Source organism: Protomyctophum bolini (assembly GCF_963924005.1).
Source record: "Protomyctophum bolini genome assembly, chromosome: 6".
In the NCBI taxonomy this organism is placed as follows: domain Eukaryota; kingdom Metazoa; phylum Chordata; class Actinopteri; order Myctophiformes; family Myctophidae; genus Protomyctophum; species Protomyctophum bolini.
Genome location: NC_137867.1, coordinates 37,427,825 through 37,447,158, shown reverse-complemented (window position 1 = coordinate 37,447,158; position 19,334 = coordinate 37,427,825). Strand labels below are relative to the sequence as shown.

The window sequence follows — 19,334 nt, the reverse complement described above, 5'->3', positions numbered from 1 at the left end:
ACTCTTTGAGCAACGAACAGAGAGCAGCCAAAAAAAACAAGCTCAAAAGACAAGGTCAGCTGAACAAATGCACAAACACACACACACCTGCTCTCCTCCAATCCCCCCCCCCCCCCCCCTCTACACGCACACGCACACGCACACACACACACACACAAATTGATTTTCCCCAAAAAAGCTATATTCAGAGTCAGACGGTAGGCCTATCTGGGGTTCAGCTGCTGTCCTTGGCTACAGGTAGCTGTTTGTTTGGTAGCAGAGCAGAGTTCTCTCCACACACACACACACACACACACACACACACGCAACTAAAATGAAATCAGGGGAAATTTAAAACAATGTTATTTTGGAAACCTTTCCAATACAGAGAAAATCTATGGAGATAGCAGAGAAAGAGAAGAGGACTAGTGATACAGTAGAGAGAAAGGATATTGTTGTAAAAGGTGAGAGAGAAGAGACAATGGAATAAGTCCTTAGGCTTTAAACGTCATGTTTGTCCTGATGATGTCAAGTCACACTACCTTTCACTGTCCAAAGATTTGTCTTCATACAGCCTGATAATCTGGTTGCACCCAGGGGTGTAGTGGGGGGGGGGCATCCCACACTTCTCTCATGCCTATTATTTTGGGGCAAAAATATGTTTTTTTACTTTTCTGGATACGATTAAGCATTGTAAACCGGTTTCTAATATGCTTTATACCATACACGTCTGCATGTTTCATAGTGCGTGTCTGCGCACCTTAATGATGTCACGACAGTCCTTTCATTAGTTTGTGTTCAAAATAAAACAAATGCTGACCTCTAGTGGTTATATACATGAACAGGTTGTCTTTACTATACCGAACATCCCTTCAGACAGTCTGCAGAGTGCAGAGAGTTGGACCGACTGTCATAAGTGTCATTAGAACATCAACCTACCTCAAACCCTGGTTAGGTTAGGGTAACCACGCACGGGAGCAGCGCATGTCCGACCGTTGTTTCCGCATGTCGGTCCCGTCCGTTGGTGTGTCATCTGCGTGTGCATCCCCACAAGGGTAAATCTACCAAAGATCTGCCCAGTTTGGATTTTTAACACGGTTATTGTGGCAGTGTGTGTGTGTGTGTATAAGTGTCCAGCAGGAATAAGACAGACCTGCATAACATCATGTTCTGAAACTGGGAGGCCAGATCCCCGGCTGGGTCATAAAAAAGGGACCCAATGCCTCCCTGCTTGGCACTCAGCATCAATGAGTTGGATTGGGGGGGTCAAATAAACTAATCTAAATGATTCCCGAGTGTGGCACAGCTGCAGCTCACCGTTCCTTGGCTGCGGCTCACCACTCTAAGAGAGAAGTCAAATGAGGAGAACAAATTTCACTGTGGTAACGTACGACTTTGATGTTCATTTATTAAAGCAATGTAAAAATTTAAAAAGCAAAAAAACATTACAGATAGACAACCACACCATCTCAGTGAACAAATGTAGACAAACTTGAGCCCCACCTCATTACATGGGTTTGTATAAAACTGAGTGTGTGTGTGTGTGTGTGTGTGTGTGCGTGGAACATCAATAGAGAATGACTGTGTAAAATGTAAATCGATAATGAGAACAGATCTTCTGGAAGGAGATTCACGTTCAGAACAGTTTGAGCCAAGATAAATTCTAAAGCTGTGTCATTTTGATTGAAGTGTCATGATGTGACATGCCCCAGATAAACCACATACCTTGTTGAGAACCAACCGTTTTCTATCAACAGATGTCTGAGCGAGCACTGGCGCATAATATGGAATGAACTTCTATACTGGCCATATATGGAGCATATCTTGAGTGTACAGGGTTTGATGAGATCAGATCAACATATATGCAGATCTAGGTGATGATCCAGTCTTCTCCATGTATAGTTATCCAGGGTTAGTTGAGGTCAGTGTCGTGATCTTCATATATGGAGATGGCCATATATGGTGCCGTGACGTGTCACGAGGCGTGACCATATATGGAGGCGTTAAGGGTCTCCATGATGTCACGTGATGTCACAAGGTCAGATCCATATATGGAGATCTGTCAGTGGTTCTCAAACCATTTCATGTCAAGGACCCGAAAAATTTTAATGTAATGTATTTGGCCACCGACCCCCATCTCAAAATGTTGTTCCAGGCAGGGACCTTTCAGAAGCAAACATACGAGTTAAAAATGTTCGCTGCGAAAGAATATCTATTCAAAGATTTGCACATGTTTTCACGATTTTTCAAAAGTAGCAGATCTACAAGCGTGTAGTGCTGTGAGCTTGTAGATCTGCTATTTTTTAACAGCTAAAGTTTAAAATAATGGTTAAAGTGGTTAAAAGTTAAGGCGACACCGATGCGTCCTCGGGTCTAAATGGGTTAAAGCAGACAGGACTGGATACCAAATAGCCACCATATTTATTGTAGTTCAGACAAAATTACAATTCACTCCCCCATCAGGAGAGTGAGACAATGGATATAAAACTTGTAAGGATCGTAGCTTTAAAGTCATACTGTGTAACGTATTTTTCCATTAAACAAGTTATTTTAGATATAATCGCTCGCTGGTATATATTTTTATAATAACCGTTCCACATAAACAAGTGTCGCGACTCGTCACCAAAAACACATAGGCACCGGAAATATATTTATTAATGTATTTTACAGTTAATTAAAAAAAAAAAAAACATTATTTTTCAGCGTTCCTTCCATATAGACAAATGCTGTCATGACAACAAAGCGTGTCGCTAAAACAGTCTCCTAAAATGAACACAGTATGACTTTAATATAAAACAGACAGAAGCCTTGCCCCCCTGGATCGCACAAACACAACGTCTCACTGGTCCAAACAGGCCACGATAGATAAAACCGCATGGTCAGGCCTGCCCATTGCCATAAAGAGACGACACCCAGCAATAAACAAACAATACACCACAGATATATCAATTGTTCACCGCCACCTACTTTGCTGGAGGAGGACGTGAGGATGATGATGCTTATCACTAATGGACAAAGGAAAAGATGGATTTATAACTTCCTCTTCTGTGTGCGACATGTAAACAGTAAACACAGCGCCGGCCCATCATGGAAATGTCCGTTCTATTCTCTGCAATTAACACACAAGGTCATGTGACAATCTCTGATTGGTCCATATAAAAAAAGAAAAACAAGACAAATGCATGATGGGAATGTTGGACGCAAGACAAAAATAAATACATACTGAACTGTATGACCTGACTGACAGACAGAAAGAGAAAGACAAATTTACATGTCGGCTGTGGAGAATGTGTGTGTGTGTGTGTGTGTGTGTGTGTGTGTGCACGCCCGTGTCCTGAGCGTTCAGGACAGTCCGTCTTTCTAAACATCCATCCATTCATTCTTTCTTCCCGCGTTCATCGCGGTCAAATTTGGTCTTCTCTTCTACTCCCTCCATCTTCTCCAAGCCATCATCTCTCTCTCTCTCTCTCTTCCTCCCTCAACATGTTCTTCCTACAGAGACCTCTCTCCCCCACTATCCCCCACGGCTCAGACACCACACCTCACCATTCCTTCTTCTTCTCGTCCATGGACACGCCCCCGGGACCCCTGGCCACCACCATGAGAAGTCCTCCGATGACTGAGGTGGTCTGGAAGAAGTCGTACTTGAGGAAGTCGTGCATGGGCTTGTAGGTGGGGACGGTCCAGAAGGCGTTGAAGTAGACATTGATGGACAGCAGCCACAGGCACAGCGTCAGCGCGGCCAGCTTGGTCTTCAGGCCCACGGCCACCAGGACAATGAGAGCCGTTCCTACCAGGTTCTTAAGGATCTACAGCACAAGCAACGGGAGAACAGATAGAGTGCATGGATTAACGCAAAATAAATTTTCACGACTGAAAACTTTTTCCAGGCCAAGTCCTAATATGTAATTTTGAGAAACCACGTGAAAGGAGCCACCACTGCCTGCCACACACTAGCGCCGTGTGTCCGACACACTTAACACAATATGTAAAATTATGATGTTTTGGTAGCCATACAGCTAACTTGCAGATTGAAGCGTTAACAATTGTGGTTATGAAATATCTGAGATCATTAGGATATCCTGAAATAACTAATACGTGATAATAGACTAGTATCTACAAGCTTACATGTCGCAGCGTGACGTGTTGTAAACTTGTAGATTAGCCTATTTTTAGTGCAGGACACACTTCTACAGAAGACATGCTGACTTCTATGGAATTCAAATGACCGACATCAGTCGTGTCGAACAATGTTTAGCTCTGGGTTGAGTGATAGGTAGGAGTTGATAGGTCAACGATTACACATTTAAGTTGACGATTAATTGTCACACATTTGTGATTAACGAATACATTGTGTTTTTGGCATTGGAAATTGGAACATTATGAATAGAAATTACAATCTCATTTTAGGCTTCGTAAGTGCACAGGGCAGATGAAATATAGCAAGAAATTACTGGCATTTTATATTTTCATGACACGTTTAAGCTTGTATATCTGCTTTTTTTATGAATGATTTTTTATGACACGATTATGACAAACTAATTGCAAATTGCGATTACCTCAAATAATTAGATGATTATATAATAATAATTGTGACAACCCTAGTGATAGGGCTGCCAACTACAGATTCTGTCTTCGTTCTTTTATGGAAAATTAACATAAAAAGGTTTATGTGAAAACATTTTACTAAATCCATGAGTCTGATCAACCACTTGACCACTTGAAACCCAGCATCCTTATTCTGGGGGCAACAAAAAACAGCCGATCTACAAGCTCACAACATGAGCGTTTTGTGTTATCAGCTTGTAGATCGGCTATTTCTGCCAAAGAGATTTGGTGTAGATTGGAAAAAAGAGAGACCTGTAAATACCGCTGCACTGTACACGTTTGTTTACATTACATTCTGATATGGTCTATAAATCACGCCGCCTAACTCACAGTGAAGAGGTTGAGCTCAAAGTGCAGCAGAGTCATGAACATGAGCACCAGCAGAACTCGTCCTCCAAGCTGCAAGTACTGTTTGGGACTGTTCTCTCTCAGGCTCGGAACGCCAGCAAACATGCTCTTCCCCTCTCCTCTGGACTCAGCCAGCAGCAGCAGCAAGCCTCCACCCAGAGCCAGGTTCCTGTAGCCGTGAGGAGAGGGAGAGAGAACACACACTGTGTATTCATTCCATTTCAGTCATCTGCATAGACGTGATTGTTAAAAAGCTAAATCGAAATCAAGTTGATTTTTCCGTACAAAGGTAAAGCATCTTTATGATTGAGGTGAGGCCTCACCAAATTCTATTATAAATAAATCTTTCTAAAATAGCCCAACAATCTACAAACTCACAACAGGTAAACAAACAATTCAAGGCAGGCTATGTGCACATCGGATGCAGAATTGCTGATACCAATAACATAACATCAAAAAAGTCAAACATATCTTAAAAAAAGACTAATACTGTATACAGTGTATATCAAACTCACCTCATCAGAAATTTCACATCCCAGAGAATGCTGTAGGCTATAGTCTGACAGACAGACAGACAGACAGACAGACAGACCATTAGATCAATAATAATTACGTAATGAAGTAGTTTAAAGTAGGTTCCCACCAATGGGTTGCCAACTTGGTAACACCCACAAGACAGCAAGTTCTGAACACACACACACACACACACACACACACACACACACATAGACTGAATATATTGTATATAAATAATCATAAGGTGGTGTATATGGTCACCTGCATGGCGATGATTCCAAACAGTCCGCAGCAGGCATACTCAACAAAGTTCCTACTGAGAATTAATACACATCCACCTAGGCAGACAGATAGACAGAGAGAGAACATGTTCATGACATTTATACTTTCTTTATTATTTACAAAATTTATCATGGCCCGTACCCGTTATTTTGAACACAATATTTTGGGCCGATCAAATCATTAGAAAGAAGAAAATAAAGACAGGAGACAACACTATTTGTTTTGTTTTTCTTCTTATAAATTATTTGATCGGCCCAAAACATTGTGTTCATTGTCATTATTTGTCACGATCCGAGTTGGCTTTGTCCGCGGCGTAACCGTCTTTAAATAAATACTTAAAGAAAATCCTATGGGAGAAATGCATTGCATTTCATTCCCTGGGCCACTCGTCGTTCTGAAAGGGGGAGGGACTGCGACGCTCTATAGAGGAGGTAAAAAGGGGAAAAAAACTAAAAGAACATATACAGTGAAGTGGGTGGGTGGGGGATTCAGATTTTATAGGAGCCAGTTTCGAATTGCAGCCGTCTGTAAGGTGCTCTTTGAGAGCGGTTTTGAAGGAGTCAAGGGATTTGCATGTCTTAATGACTGTTGGTAGGGTGTTCCACATTTTGGTGGCATAGGAGCTAAATTAATTTAGTCCCTTGTTTGTGCCGAATCTAGGTTGCACATGGTTTGTTGAACTCCCTCTGGTGTTGTGGGTGTGGACTTTGCAGACAATAAGGAAGTATTTAGGTATCTTTGTGGTGTATCTAATCGTGTGGATGGACAGTACAGTATGTGCAAAGAGTAAAATTAAACAAGGCAGATACCGTGACATGTACGCTCGCTCGGCAGCATTTAATTGCACAGCAACTTCCTGGTTTGTGCTGGCACTGGCAACATGCTAACTAATTAGCTTGAATTACAGGGCGTGTTCAGTGAGCGCACTGTGCAATGCAAACTAATAGGGGAGTGCGCTCCCGGTGTGCATTTCCGAACTCACCCACAAGCTCAAGCTTGTAGACATGTTCTTTTTGGCCAGTGACACAGCTGTGCGACAAAGAATAATAATTAGGCATTATTTGTCTTACTCAGTTGTCCCAGAAGGTTGATGAGAACAAAGAGGGAGGCCAGGAACCAACCGCAGCTCCACGTAGCAGCGATGTAGTCCTTCTGTTCGCTCCACTGGAACCACATCCTGACTCCATCCTCCAGGAACGTACTGATCAGACAGAACCTCGCCACGTGAGGGAGATACTGCTTCGTCACTCTGAGGAACTACAGGAGAGGACAGCGATGAATGAGGAGAGAAATTAACAAAGAGAATGGAAGAAGTTCCTTCCTGGTCCCTGCAGTGGCATAACAGCCACTAGGGGGTGCTAACCAACCAACTAACGACAGAAAAGACTTGAGGATGGGGAGAGCTACACAACACAATTAAAAATGTTATGCTAAAATAATAATTATATTATATTTGCATATTATGTTTTAATAATATGACCGCATATAACTTTCTGTTGTGCAATTTACAGAGAGATGTATTTGAATTCACTTTTTGAGTGGTGCAACCACTCCAAGGAACAGCAATGTCCGTGTTCACCTACCTATGTGTTGGTTCATGAGCACCAGTATGACTATTAGTACCAGAGAGTGCTGCACTGTTGCCTGCTAATGAGAGAGAGAGAGAAAGGGGGGGGGGGGGGGGGGGTGGCGGTTGCACCACTCAGTTCACACAGGTGTGATTTTTCATTATCTATTAGCAATACAAATCTAACCATTTTCATGCTCTCTCGTCTCAACCCTGGTCACACAGTGTGTGTGTGTGTGTGTGTGTGTGTGTGTGTGTGTGTCAAATGATCTGGTTTAAATGTGATTCATGTGACAGTGGGGTGGTTATATAGGTCATGAAAGAGGTAGTAATAACAGCACACACACACACACACACACACACACACACTTTCGGTTAATGTTTTAGCCGTAACGACCCAGATGGCCGAGAGCAGGACAGCGTAGGTGATACTGTGTCAACTGTCAACACACGGTGCCTGTCCACTGTCCAATCCATCTAATTCAAAACAACTTTATTTATAAAGCACATTTAATAGTTTTTGTATGGGTTTATACAGCACATTTTGTGTTTATGAGTTTATTTACGATTTCTCTCTGGTTTTACTGTGATCTTTGTGTTATAGGTCTCATTTACTTTTCCACTGTAAAGCACTTAACTCAATTGTTTTTATTTTAAGCTAGAGAATTATCCCTTCGCCAAGTCCCTCCCCAACCCATCCTTGTCCAATAGGCACAATGGCAGCGAGGAGACAGGGCAAGCTGTCCTTCTCCCCCATAGAGATGCATGTTAAATGACGGGATTTCTCCATACAAATAATTGATCATTTCAGTAGCAACTAGCAAGAGCATCAAAATGACTTCTAAATCTAGTCAACCAGGCCTGCTGTATGCTATGCACTGGACAAATTTGCATGACATAAGACTACAGTCACCTGGGTGGGTCAGTTGTGTAACTTTCCCCACGTTAAGATGTGTATATGTTCAACAACACAGCCATGCAAAATAACATTGACAGCTATGAGGTGGCAAAAGCTGGTGCTGCTAAATTATTTGGATTGGCATTGGACAATCGCTTTTTGGGGTAGGATTTAGCGAAGGGCTAATTAAAGGGTATCTTTGAAAAACAAAGAAAATGACCCGTACACTGTCGCAATGCCCTCCATCTATAATGTATTGTTGTTTTTTTGAGGAAGCTATTGCAATTTACAATTTAGGCATTTAGCAGACACTCTTAATCCAGAGCGACTTTAAGCAAGAACAAAAAAGCATGGCAATACATCACATATATAAAAAGTAGTTATCATGAAACATGCGTAAGCTAAGAACTTAACAGTGGAATATCTATATAATGAAACTGTATATACTATAAAGTGCTATGTCTAAATAAAATGCTATAAGTCTAAGTAACGCCGAATAAGTTACATAAGTTGAGCCTTTGCATATGCCTGTAACTTAAGGTCGTCGGTTAGGGCTACGGGCCATGATGGAGTCTGAAGAGGTGGGTTTTCAGACTACGGCGGAAGATTGGGAGTGAGGCTGCAGTTCCGATTGTAATGGGAAGTGCATTCCATAGTTTTGGAGCCAGAAGAGAGAAGAGAGAAGAGTTTGGGGCGTGTGGAGCGTTGTCCCTGCGTTTTAGTGAAGGTACTTCCAGCTTCTGGTTTAGGGTTAGGTTTCCTTTCATTTCTGTGTGAAATACATGGTCGAAGATGTGAATAGACAATGACTATTATGGAATCTGTTCTCAGTGCCTGACAGTGTGCACAGAAGGACTTGTTCATGCTGGTCCACACAGTAACACCTACTGTAGAAGTGTGATTATTTTAGTTTTCTGGAATTAGTCATTAGTCAGGCAAACACAGGAGGAGCAAACACCAGTATTAAGGGGGTGATGATGACCACAGCAGATAGGAGGACGCACTACTCGTCGCCACAATGAAAAATATTTATTTGATTGAGACCAACGTTTCGACAGTATTGCCTTTCAGGGATCCTCAGAATAAACTATTTTAGCATCATAGTCATAGACTCCCCATCATTCTGAAAGAACTAGACAATACCCAAACTATGCACACTCTCCCAAACTTAACCTACGCATACAGAGCACAGGTTATGCGCTCTGTATACACATATCAATGTGTCCTGTGGTGTCCTTATTTTGGACATCATGTCATTATAGGTCTTTTTCAATTAGTTGGTTACAGATTAGCCTTAAAGATGATGGACTTGGATTTCTAGGGGACAGGTCTGGAGGGTACAGGAACAAAGGGCCAGAAACACAGCATCATGCACTGTTCTGTAGAGAAGTGGAGGTTAACTATTAACTTTAGCCTCCAGAGACTGCAGAGTTTGCCGTTCCCCAAAGAGAGAGACACACCACCGACACACACACACACACACACACACACAATAATTTAACTATCTCAAACACACACCCTCATTACCACAATACGTATCATATAAGCATGCACACACCCCTAACCCTCCAATTATGTATGTGTGAGAGAGAGAGAGAGAGAGAGAGAGAGAGAGAGAGAGAGAGAGAGAGAGAGAGAGAGAGAGAGAGAGAGAGAGAGCATGCTAAGCCCCTCCCACAGTAGGCCACATCAGCAGAACAGAGTAGCTGGTAGCCAATCAGCAGGCAGAGTGGGAATTAATGAAACAGAGAAGAACAGGGAAATCAGTTGCAGAAGAAGGAAAAGACGTTGGAGCAGCTTGGACAGTTTTAGCCTTTTTATTCATGCTAGTATAAATAATGACTTGACCTTTCCATCTTGCAAACTTCCTCAGAGTCATGACTCTGAGGAAGATCGCAAGATGGAAACGTCAGTCATTATTATTTAAACTAGCAGCATCCAAATAAAAAGGCTATAAAACTGTCCGAACTGCTCCAGCTGACAGCATCTTTTCCTTCTTCTGCAACTGTTGTCCCTGTTCCTGTGACGCACCGGACTAGCCAGCCGTTTCAGGCTTGAGGTGCGTTGGTCTCAACTCTCAAGTTTATTTACAACTGAGAGTCAGTCAGCACAGACAGTTCTGGAGCCGTTCTGCTGAACACAGTTTCAGGATGCCCGATGATCAATCCAGAACCAGTACAGAAAAACCCAGTAAACGTCTCTGTCTGTGAGCTCAAGTTACAGTACATGGGACAGTCACACTGACACATATCACATACGGTACACACACCCCACTTAAGATCTAACTACATAAAGATTACTTAGTTCTCTCTTGTTGCAACTTGTTACTTTACCTCCAATTAACTGACTGCCAGACCAGTCTGTCTGAAGTAATTTATCTACACGAAACATCTCCTGATTACACCACACACACACACACACACACACACACACACCTCCAGTATTGATGCTCTGTATGAGTCATACCTGTACCTCCTGTCTGTCAACATGTTCTAACGGCTCGTTGGTCGTATATTTTTAACCTAAATTATTCGTGGTTCATTGCCTGAACACACATTCACACCTACTACCCACATCGCTCTATTACATGGGATATAAGAGGCATTTAGGATAGAACACATTTCAATAATTGTCTTAACAGTTTTTATAGGAGGTGGAAGGTATTGACTCTGGAGGGTATTGGACTTCACTTAGGCTATTGGATATGGATAGAGGCTATTTAATTTGTATTTTATTGTTATGAACATCACAGTGGCCATTAACTTCTTTGCTATACTTTATACACATCACCTACATAGTGTAATTATTGTGTAATATGCTGGTGAAATTAGTCCTCCTGGCTACTATTTGTCTATGCAAGGACCTTCGTTTGCCTATGCTGACTTGGCCCGAGGAAGATTCACACACACGTTCAAACCAGTTGGGAGGTTTCCTTTCATGATTTCTTATTGTGATAAGCACTAAACTAATGAAGGCATATATTTAACCACATTCAGTTGACTTGACAGACTGACACTACAATCAGAATAGACAATTACTTTTGTGAAATTGTGTCTCTTCAAATCATTATGCTTCTATGCCAAATACTTCTGTCCCACAGATAAACAGTGCTGTCTGTCCTACAGAGATACTAGTGGTGCATTCATTTAATCGATATGGCAATATATCGATCGAACATCCGGACGATAGGTGAATCGATCGAGAGGCTGCTGTTTCGATACGGCAATAAACGGCATGAATTATCTGGGTGACGCAGTGTTGACAAACGTACCTCTGTTTAACGTTATCAATGCCCCCCTTGCAAGTTGCAATGCACTCCCTTCCCTGACATTTTATTTTAATTTAAAGATCTCTGTGGGCCTGAAAGTGTTTTATTGTATTTGTGCAACATGGTCATTATTTTTTTAATAAACGTATAATCGATATATCAATATATATATTGTATCGTGGCCTCTGTATCGTGATACATATATATCGTGAAATTGCAAGCAATATCCACCACTAAGAGATACAGTAACATTTAAAGACAAGACAATAATAATAATGAATTTTGTCTTTAGATGTCTTGATGAATTAAATACACGGGACCACAATGGAAACAAGCCCTTGCATTGTGCGTTATCCTTGATTCCTTTTAGCATCGTTGTATAATAATCATTTATTATTATTGTATAATAATCACTGACTCTACTATTTGCAAACTGTTAATAAAGCATTCAATCAATCAAAAATAACATATGGTTAATTTCAAGGTGTGAAACGCTGATCTTTGAATCACATAAATACTGGTATATGAACAGACAGATCTTGGTTGTGCGCGCGCGCGTGTGTGTGTTAGAGAGAGTTAGAGAGAGAGAGAGAGAGAGAGAGAGAGAGAGAGAGAGAGAGAGAGAGAGAGAGAGAGAGAGAGAGAGAGAGAGAGAGAGAGAGAGAGAGATCAAAATAACACGTTGTCCTAACTTTTTGAGGGTTAATCCTTGAACCCAGAGGGATGGACGCACTGCGATTAGCTAGTTGTCAAGGTTGTCATGGAGACAGACAGCGGCCCTGACAACCAACTATCCAATCACGTCTCGATCGTCTCTTCGGGCTATAGGATCTCAGAGTGTACCTTCCCTTATCCGCCCATTTCCTTTTTCTGAAGAATCCCTCGGTTTTCGAGAACTTTTACTTTTAAACACACTAACATAAACGTCAAACATGCTCTCTACATTAACGCATGATAACGTTACATTTACTCTCTGACTGCAAAACACATCATAAACGTTACAATTCTACTCATTTCGTTGCAGTTTACACTCTGTTGTGCTTTTATCAGACAGAGCAGTGGAGTGAGTGGAGCTGAGGTCCTCCTCCTCCGGAGCTCAGTGAGGTCTCTCCCCGGGGTTCAGTGATTGTTTCCCGGGAAGAGAGATAGAGAGCCGAGCCCCGGCCAGGTACCACCACACTGTCAATAAAGTTAAACGACCCTTGGCGTTGTAAAGTTTGTTGCGGACAGACAGACAGTAAAAGGAACGAGACGCTCTGCTCTCCGTCCACCGGGGACGGGACTGACTGAGCTCAGCAGCAGCATCTCCCCGGGTCACAGTCGAGCAGTGAGTGCTCACCTGGTCCGCAACATCCTCGGCCTGGCCCATCACGTCGTTGTGCCCCATCTTTTCTCCTCGATTTTAAGGCACTGAGAAACAGACGCGGTGATGATGATAATAATAACACTGGATCTGGTGGACCGTTCTTCTTCTGTTCTTCTAATCTACGATGATGTGCTGCTGATGCTGCCGCTGCCGCATCCGCTACTTCAGATCTGACCCACAATACACCGCGAAGGGCGAAAGCGTGCCTCCTGTAGGCGTTGTGGGGAAACACATGCCACGTGGACTGTCTGTCACACAGGCCCGAGAGAGAGAGAGAGAGAGAGAGAGAGAGAGAGAGAGAGAGAGAGAGTGTGTGTGTGTGTGTGTGTGTGGGTGTGTCGTCTAATCTCGTGGCATATACATCACCATCTGATACAGAATTACAGATCAATTCACGTAGTGTAAATATCTGCCTAAATCAAGAGTTTGTCTATATGTCGGCGATCTATCTACTAGGTTTTTACTCCATACAGTTTTTAATATACAAAGAAATGAAATGTGTGTATGTGTGCGTGAGTGAGTGAGAAAATAAAGTGTCCTTTCAGTATCACGACCTGTTGACCTCATTAGGACACCTAGCTACAAGCTTTTTCAGTAATAATTTAGCTATGTCTCTCTGTACTTAACATACTGTAGTTGCATAGTTATACAGTAGGCTAGTACGTATTCAAACAACAACGTAAATCACAATTTCCATTAAGTTATCCCCAATGTGCTGTAGGCCTACTCATGTTTGGCAGTTCACATAGCATGTGCAAAAAATAAATAGCCGAATCATGGATTGAGCAGGGAGAGGGCTTGAACCAGTTCACGGACAATGTTTATCTACATTTGAAATTATGGGGGGAAGGCTATGTCTCATTTTGCTGAACTAAATGTCTTCTGTTTGCAACATTCAGGTATGAGGCCTGCACATCTGTCACGTTTTATCTAAAATTATATAGCGCTGCAAGCACCGATGAGAGGTCAAGGAATGCAACAACAATACAAAATATTGTATCCAATACAAGGGCTTTCGTGACTGCATCACAGAAAATGTTATAGCCTAAGCCACAAAACTAGTCTTATCTGCCAACTGACAGGCAGTTTGAGATATTTTCATTGAGTTTGATTACATAATGTAATGTTTTAAAGAAATCATCAACAACTTGTCTTGAGCAAAGAAAAGCACTAACACTAAGGCTTGTTTACATCAGGGTCCTCCATTTTCAATTCATCAGAACATTTTAAGATGTATAAATATCATATGCAAAACAAGGAAATCATATTATGATATTATATAGTTTAAAAAGGGAAAAACAGGGAAAATGTGTACAGTAAGGGAAGGGATGTCTTCAAAAGACTGTTAAAAAAACACAAACCCATACAGGTACTGTTGTGTAGCACAGAACAACCTATCACCACGACAATACAGTACATGAGACACTGTACACAGAAAACCATCCCATCGGTGGGACAGTTTCTTCTGTAGCGATGGCAGAGGGGACAAAACTAAAAATGTACCTTTTTCCACTTCAAGGTTCTGTATCTTTCACACCGCATGGTGTTCCTTTACTCAGTTATGAAACACAATTACACATTTCAGTGTCCTTAATTCAGAGACCAGATCCCCAAACTGAATTATTTTAAACAAAGTTAAATGTTCAAGGTTAATGTTTAGTTACCTGCTGCAGTGTGTAGAGCTGAGTTCCACCCCACCTGAACCAAACACACCTGATGATGACACACCTTAGTCACACTTGGTCTTGGAGCCTATTTATACCTACGGTAATTAATCACTGGACCCAACGACGTCGAGTCTGTGGGGGCTATGGGGCTGTAGCCCCCATGAAGAATTAAATAGCCCCTTTTAGCCCCCATGAAGATTTTCGTGGACATTTTATATTAACATTACAGATTTTCTGGGAATTATTGACCCTCTGTGACTCTGTCGCAAAATTCCGAAAATGTGAACCTCTCCGCCGGCTGTTCAGAGGTGTTAAAAGTACTCAAATGCTAATCAGGTTTCTTTTGTTTTCACCTAGCCAGGTATTATATGCCTACAGTACAGTGCCCATAGGCGGCGGGTGTGTATAAGGCTAGGGAAGGCTTAGCCTTCCCAAAAATTATGCTGGGTATTTTTTTTAAATATATATAATATATGTGCGCAGCATTATATAGAAGGCTATTGTGTGTGTGTGTGTGTGTGTGTGTGTTGTTGGTCCCTGGTGATCGGGTAGGTAGGCTATACAGCAACTGGCCTAATCAGCATATGATTGGCTACTATTGGCATGTCTGTAAAGCTCGTCCGCTTCCAGTCGCTTTGTAGCAAACAGTAGCGCGCGCTGGTTTGTTTTGGGAGACAGCAAAACGCAAAATGTATTTTCCAAGGCAAAGATAAAGTAATTCAGAAGTAGAAGCTGTGACTCGGCTGTCAGAACTCAGCACCACCACCAGTGCCCGCACGGTTCACAGTTCACACCACTGCAGCAACACTGACACGTTCAGCGGAGTGACTGCTGTCTCTGTGCCGTCTGTGAAGAGCCATGAGCCGCGACTCCCGGGAGGGGCAGCAACACCACCGGGTAATCTACACAGACTATAGTGAGACTACACACTGACTCGAGAGAAAAGACCCATATCGTCCAAAATAGGCTAATCAGTCGTTGTCTGTGTATAGGCCAATTCATTGGTAAAAGTGCTAAATAACTCATTTTTAGACCATTTGGGAAATAAATAAATCCACAGCGGCGCGATCTAAGGGTAATGGACACATAACGGACACCCGGGTATAAATGCAATAATTTATTAACAAGAAAATAATGAATATTTACAGATATATGGCATCATGCATAAATTACAATCAACATAAAACATATTACTTTTATTACAATTTTTTTTGACTATGGCGTCTTCTCTCGTGTATCATCAGATGTCCGGCTCCATGCTCGCCTCTCCTTGGAGGCCAGTTGGGTCAAAACAAAGTATATCACATTGTGACAGCTGTAGTGAGTCTACAGTCCACCTGCCTGCTGGCAATATAGCCTGGTTGTGATATGTAGATGTGATTGATATTTTTGTTTGTTTGTTTTTTTTAAGTCATTCTATGACACAAAGTAATTGAATTTATTTTATGTATTAATTGTATTTTATATATTACTAATTTTATGTATAACTATATTACTAATTGTATTTATTTGATGTATTACTATGTTATTACTAATTTTACTTCATGCATTACAAATTGTATTTGTTTTATGTATTACTGTTATTACTAATTTTATTTTTTATGCATTTATTTATTTTATGTATTACTGTTATTACTAATTTTATGCATTACTATATTGATAATTTAATTTATTTTATGTATTATTGTCTATATTACTAATTATATTTATTTTATCCATTACTGTGCTATTACTAATTTTATTTTATGTATTACTATTTACTATTTTAATTTACATTTATTTTACCATTTTAATTGACTATAATCTATTTTTTTATCGTTCGTTTTATCCATTTATTTACATTATGATCTAGTTATTTATATTGGTTTATTATTTTATTGTTTATTATTTTCAAAGAGCCCTGATTGATCACATCTACATATCACCACTACCAGTCAGGATCTGAGTGACTCAGAACCCTGGTGACCTCCAGATGGAGCCACACAGGAGACCAGCAACGTCCTAAAGAAAAGAAAGAAATGCTCATTACTACTTTGTTCATAAAACAATATTGATTGAAATATTTATTAACAGTTTGCAGAATTACAGTACATGTCAAGCACAAACTCAATACAAAGACTGTTAACTGCAAGTGGACGACCCAATTAAGCATTACACTCGTTTACAAGAGGGTCCACCATGTTCAATTCTTCAAAACATTTAGAGACGTACAAATAAGACACTTCTATATAGTCAAAGAACAGAAATTCATCATAAAGGAGGTAAAAAGGGAAAATAAACGTATACAGTGAGGGGAAAAAGGGAGTCACATGTCTTAATGACTGTTGGTAGGGCGTTCCACATTTTGGTGGCATAGGAGTGAAAATAATTTAGTCCCTTGTTTGTGCCGAATCTGGGTTGTACATGGTTCGTTGCACTCCCTCTGGTGTTGTGGGTGTGGACTTCGTTAACATAAAGGAAGTATCTAGACAGGTACATGGGTATATTGGTGGTGTATCGAATCTTGTGGACCAGACCCATTGCAAGATGCTGTACTCTGTCGTCGACCCTAAGCCATTCCAGCCTGTCAAAGTGGGCAGGAGTGAGGTAGGTTCGGGGGGTGAGGCCAAGTAGGAGCCTGACCAGTTTGTTTTGGGAGGTCTGGAGCCTAGTTTTAAGGGCCTTTGAGGTGCTGTGGTACATGCATAGTCAAAGAAACCTTGTACGAGGGCTCCTGTTAAGGTCAAGGTGTTTTTGTTGACCAGTGAGGAGATCCTGTAAAGGAATCTTGTTCTTTGGTTGACTTTTTTGATTACGTTGGTGGCCATTTTATCACCGGAAAGATTAGCCTCCAGGATGGAACCTAGGTAGGTAATTTCATCTTTACGTGTGATAACATTGTCACCAACTCCAACCAAGAAGCCATTTGCCTTGCTGAGATTACTATTAGATCCAAAGAGAATGGATTCAGTTTTTCCCAGGTGTAAAGATAGTTTGTTATCAGCGAGCCAGGTGCAGATTCTACCGAGTTCAGAGCTGAGGGCCTTTTCAACCTGCAGTTTGTTCCTGTCCGAGACTAGCAGTGCCGAGTCATCTGCGAACAGGAACAAGTTGCAGTCACAAGCTGATGTCATGTCATGATCATAGTGTGTGCGTGTGTTGTATAGTTACCTTGCTGTGATGTAACTCCAAAGGTGATCAGAAATAGTTGCTCCATCGGCTAGAAACGTGCTCTTCACCGGCATGATGATCTTGTTCCTAAAAAAAAAAGTCTATAGTCAACCCTAACTGATTACAGAACATGATATAAAAAAACACAACTAGAAGGATTTAGGCCTGTCACAATTACCTAATCGCCAAGTATTTGAGATACTTTTTTAGAGATTAGTCATAATCGTCTCCATGTTGAAAATGTTCATATATTGGCAAACATTTTAAAGAAATAATGGAAGCAACCGATCTACAAGCTCTAAACGTGTCACTTTGTAATTTTCTTCTCTTTTAGTGTATAAAGTTGAATTATGCCATGTGCAGCTTTTTGTTTACAAAGCCTACAAAAGCCAAAGTTTTATTTAGAATGTTATGTTATGACGCAATTAAATTGTTACTAGTAATTTATTTGAGAAACAATTAAATCGGCCATTATAAAACCTCAAATTCCGACAGGCCTAAACGGGTTCCAGTGATGTCTACCGAACCTTCCAGCTCCATCCGAGCCTCCCAGAAGTCCTCAGCGGAAACAGGAAAGCTTCGGATCTCGGGCATCGGCTGAGATCTCCATTCTAACAAAGAACGAAAGACAGACAGACAGACAGACAGACACACACGCACCCCAAATTAGCTTTGCTGTGTGTGTGGGTGTGTGTCCTGTCACAACATACACATGCACTTACAGTAACGTTTAAGAATAGGGATTGACCGATTATCGGCAACGGACGATTATTGGCTTTTTACTATAAAGCCTATAAAAAAGCCCCAACCCTAAAGCGGTTCGTACTGTCGAGTTCCTCACCGAAGCGGTTCGTATATGTTGAGTTCCTCTCCGAAGTCCTCCAGCGTCTACCCAGATCTCCGTCCTCCCATCCATCCAGGCCCAGGTCCGAAGTCCTCCAGCGTCTACACAGATCTCCGTCCTCTGTCCTCCCATCCATCCAGGCCCAGGTCGGAAGTCCTCCAGAGTCTACCCAGATCTCCGTCCTCTGTCCTCCCATCCATCCAGGCCCAGGTCCGAAGTCCTCCAGCGTCTACCCAGATCTCCGTCCTCCCATCCATCCAGGCCCAGGTCCGAAGTCCTCCAGCGTCTACCCAGATCTCCGTCCTCCCATCCATCCATGGACAGACCTGCAGATCTCTAGAGGCTCCAGCTGCGTCTGCCATTTCCATCCTGAGAGAGAAAGAAGAAAGCATTAGCTCTACAAGCTCACAACACGTTGCAACGCGGTGTGAGCTTGTAGATCTGCTATTTTTGCTGAACGCTCCGTCAGAATAGGGATGCTGGGGTTGAAGTGGTAGTGTCATTAAGACTTTGATTAGCTTGGAAGGCTGACAGACATTCAACCACAGTGCCACTAGGAGGCATCAACACATGTACAGTCCTCAACATCTTTTGTCATTTTTTATTCAAGTGCTTCTAAAAGCAGATGAGATATTGACTCTCAAACTATTGTGCAGAGTCATTTAGATTTATCATAAAATATTTAAAACATTTGGATGACTGTAGTAAATGCCATTCTTCGTGCCATAACAGTACAAAAGCAGTTATCCATCCTCAGAAACAAGCCATAACTATTCCTACTTACAGCTCATCAGAGTCCTCTGAGGAAGCCCCCGGGGGGGGGGGGGGGGGGGGGGGGGGG

General features: G+C 41.7%; 1 protein-coding gene and 1 long non-coding RNA gene across 2 annotated transcripts; both read right to left on the bottom strand.

Annotated features, from left to right (window-relative positions):
* Positions 1 to 2,383: 2,383 nt before the first annotated feature.
* On the bottom strand, positions 2,384 to 13,001 carry LOC308317570 (surfeit locus protein 4-like). The gene is made up of 6 exons (XM_080766690.1): positions 12,806 to 13,001; positions 6,804 to 6,990; positions 5,713 to 5,789; positions 5,451 to 5,494; positions 4,918 to 5,104; positions 2,384 to 3,788 (listed from the first exon to the last, which is right to left on the bottom strand). The coding sequence occupies exons 1-6, from the start codon at positions 12,851 to 12,853 to the stop codon at positions 3,522 to 3,524; spliced, it is 810 nt and encodes a 269-aa protein (XP_080622816.1). The 5' UTR covers positions 12,854 to 13,001; the 3' UTR covers positions 2,384 to 3,521.
* Positions 13,002 to 16,302: 3,301 nt separating this feature from the next.
* On the bottom strand, positions 16,303 to 19,330 carry LOC308316645. The gene is made up of 5 exons (XR_013964186.1): positions 19,278 to 19,330; positions 18,491 to 18,862; positions 18,177 to 18,260; positions 17,650 to 17,736; positions 16,303 to 16,500 (listed from the first exon to the last, which is right to left on the bottom strand). It is a non-coding gene; the product is annotated as an uncharacterized lncRNA (long non-coding RNA).
* Between the last annotated feature and the right edge of the window lie 4 nt (positions 19,331 to 19,334).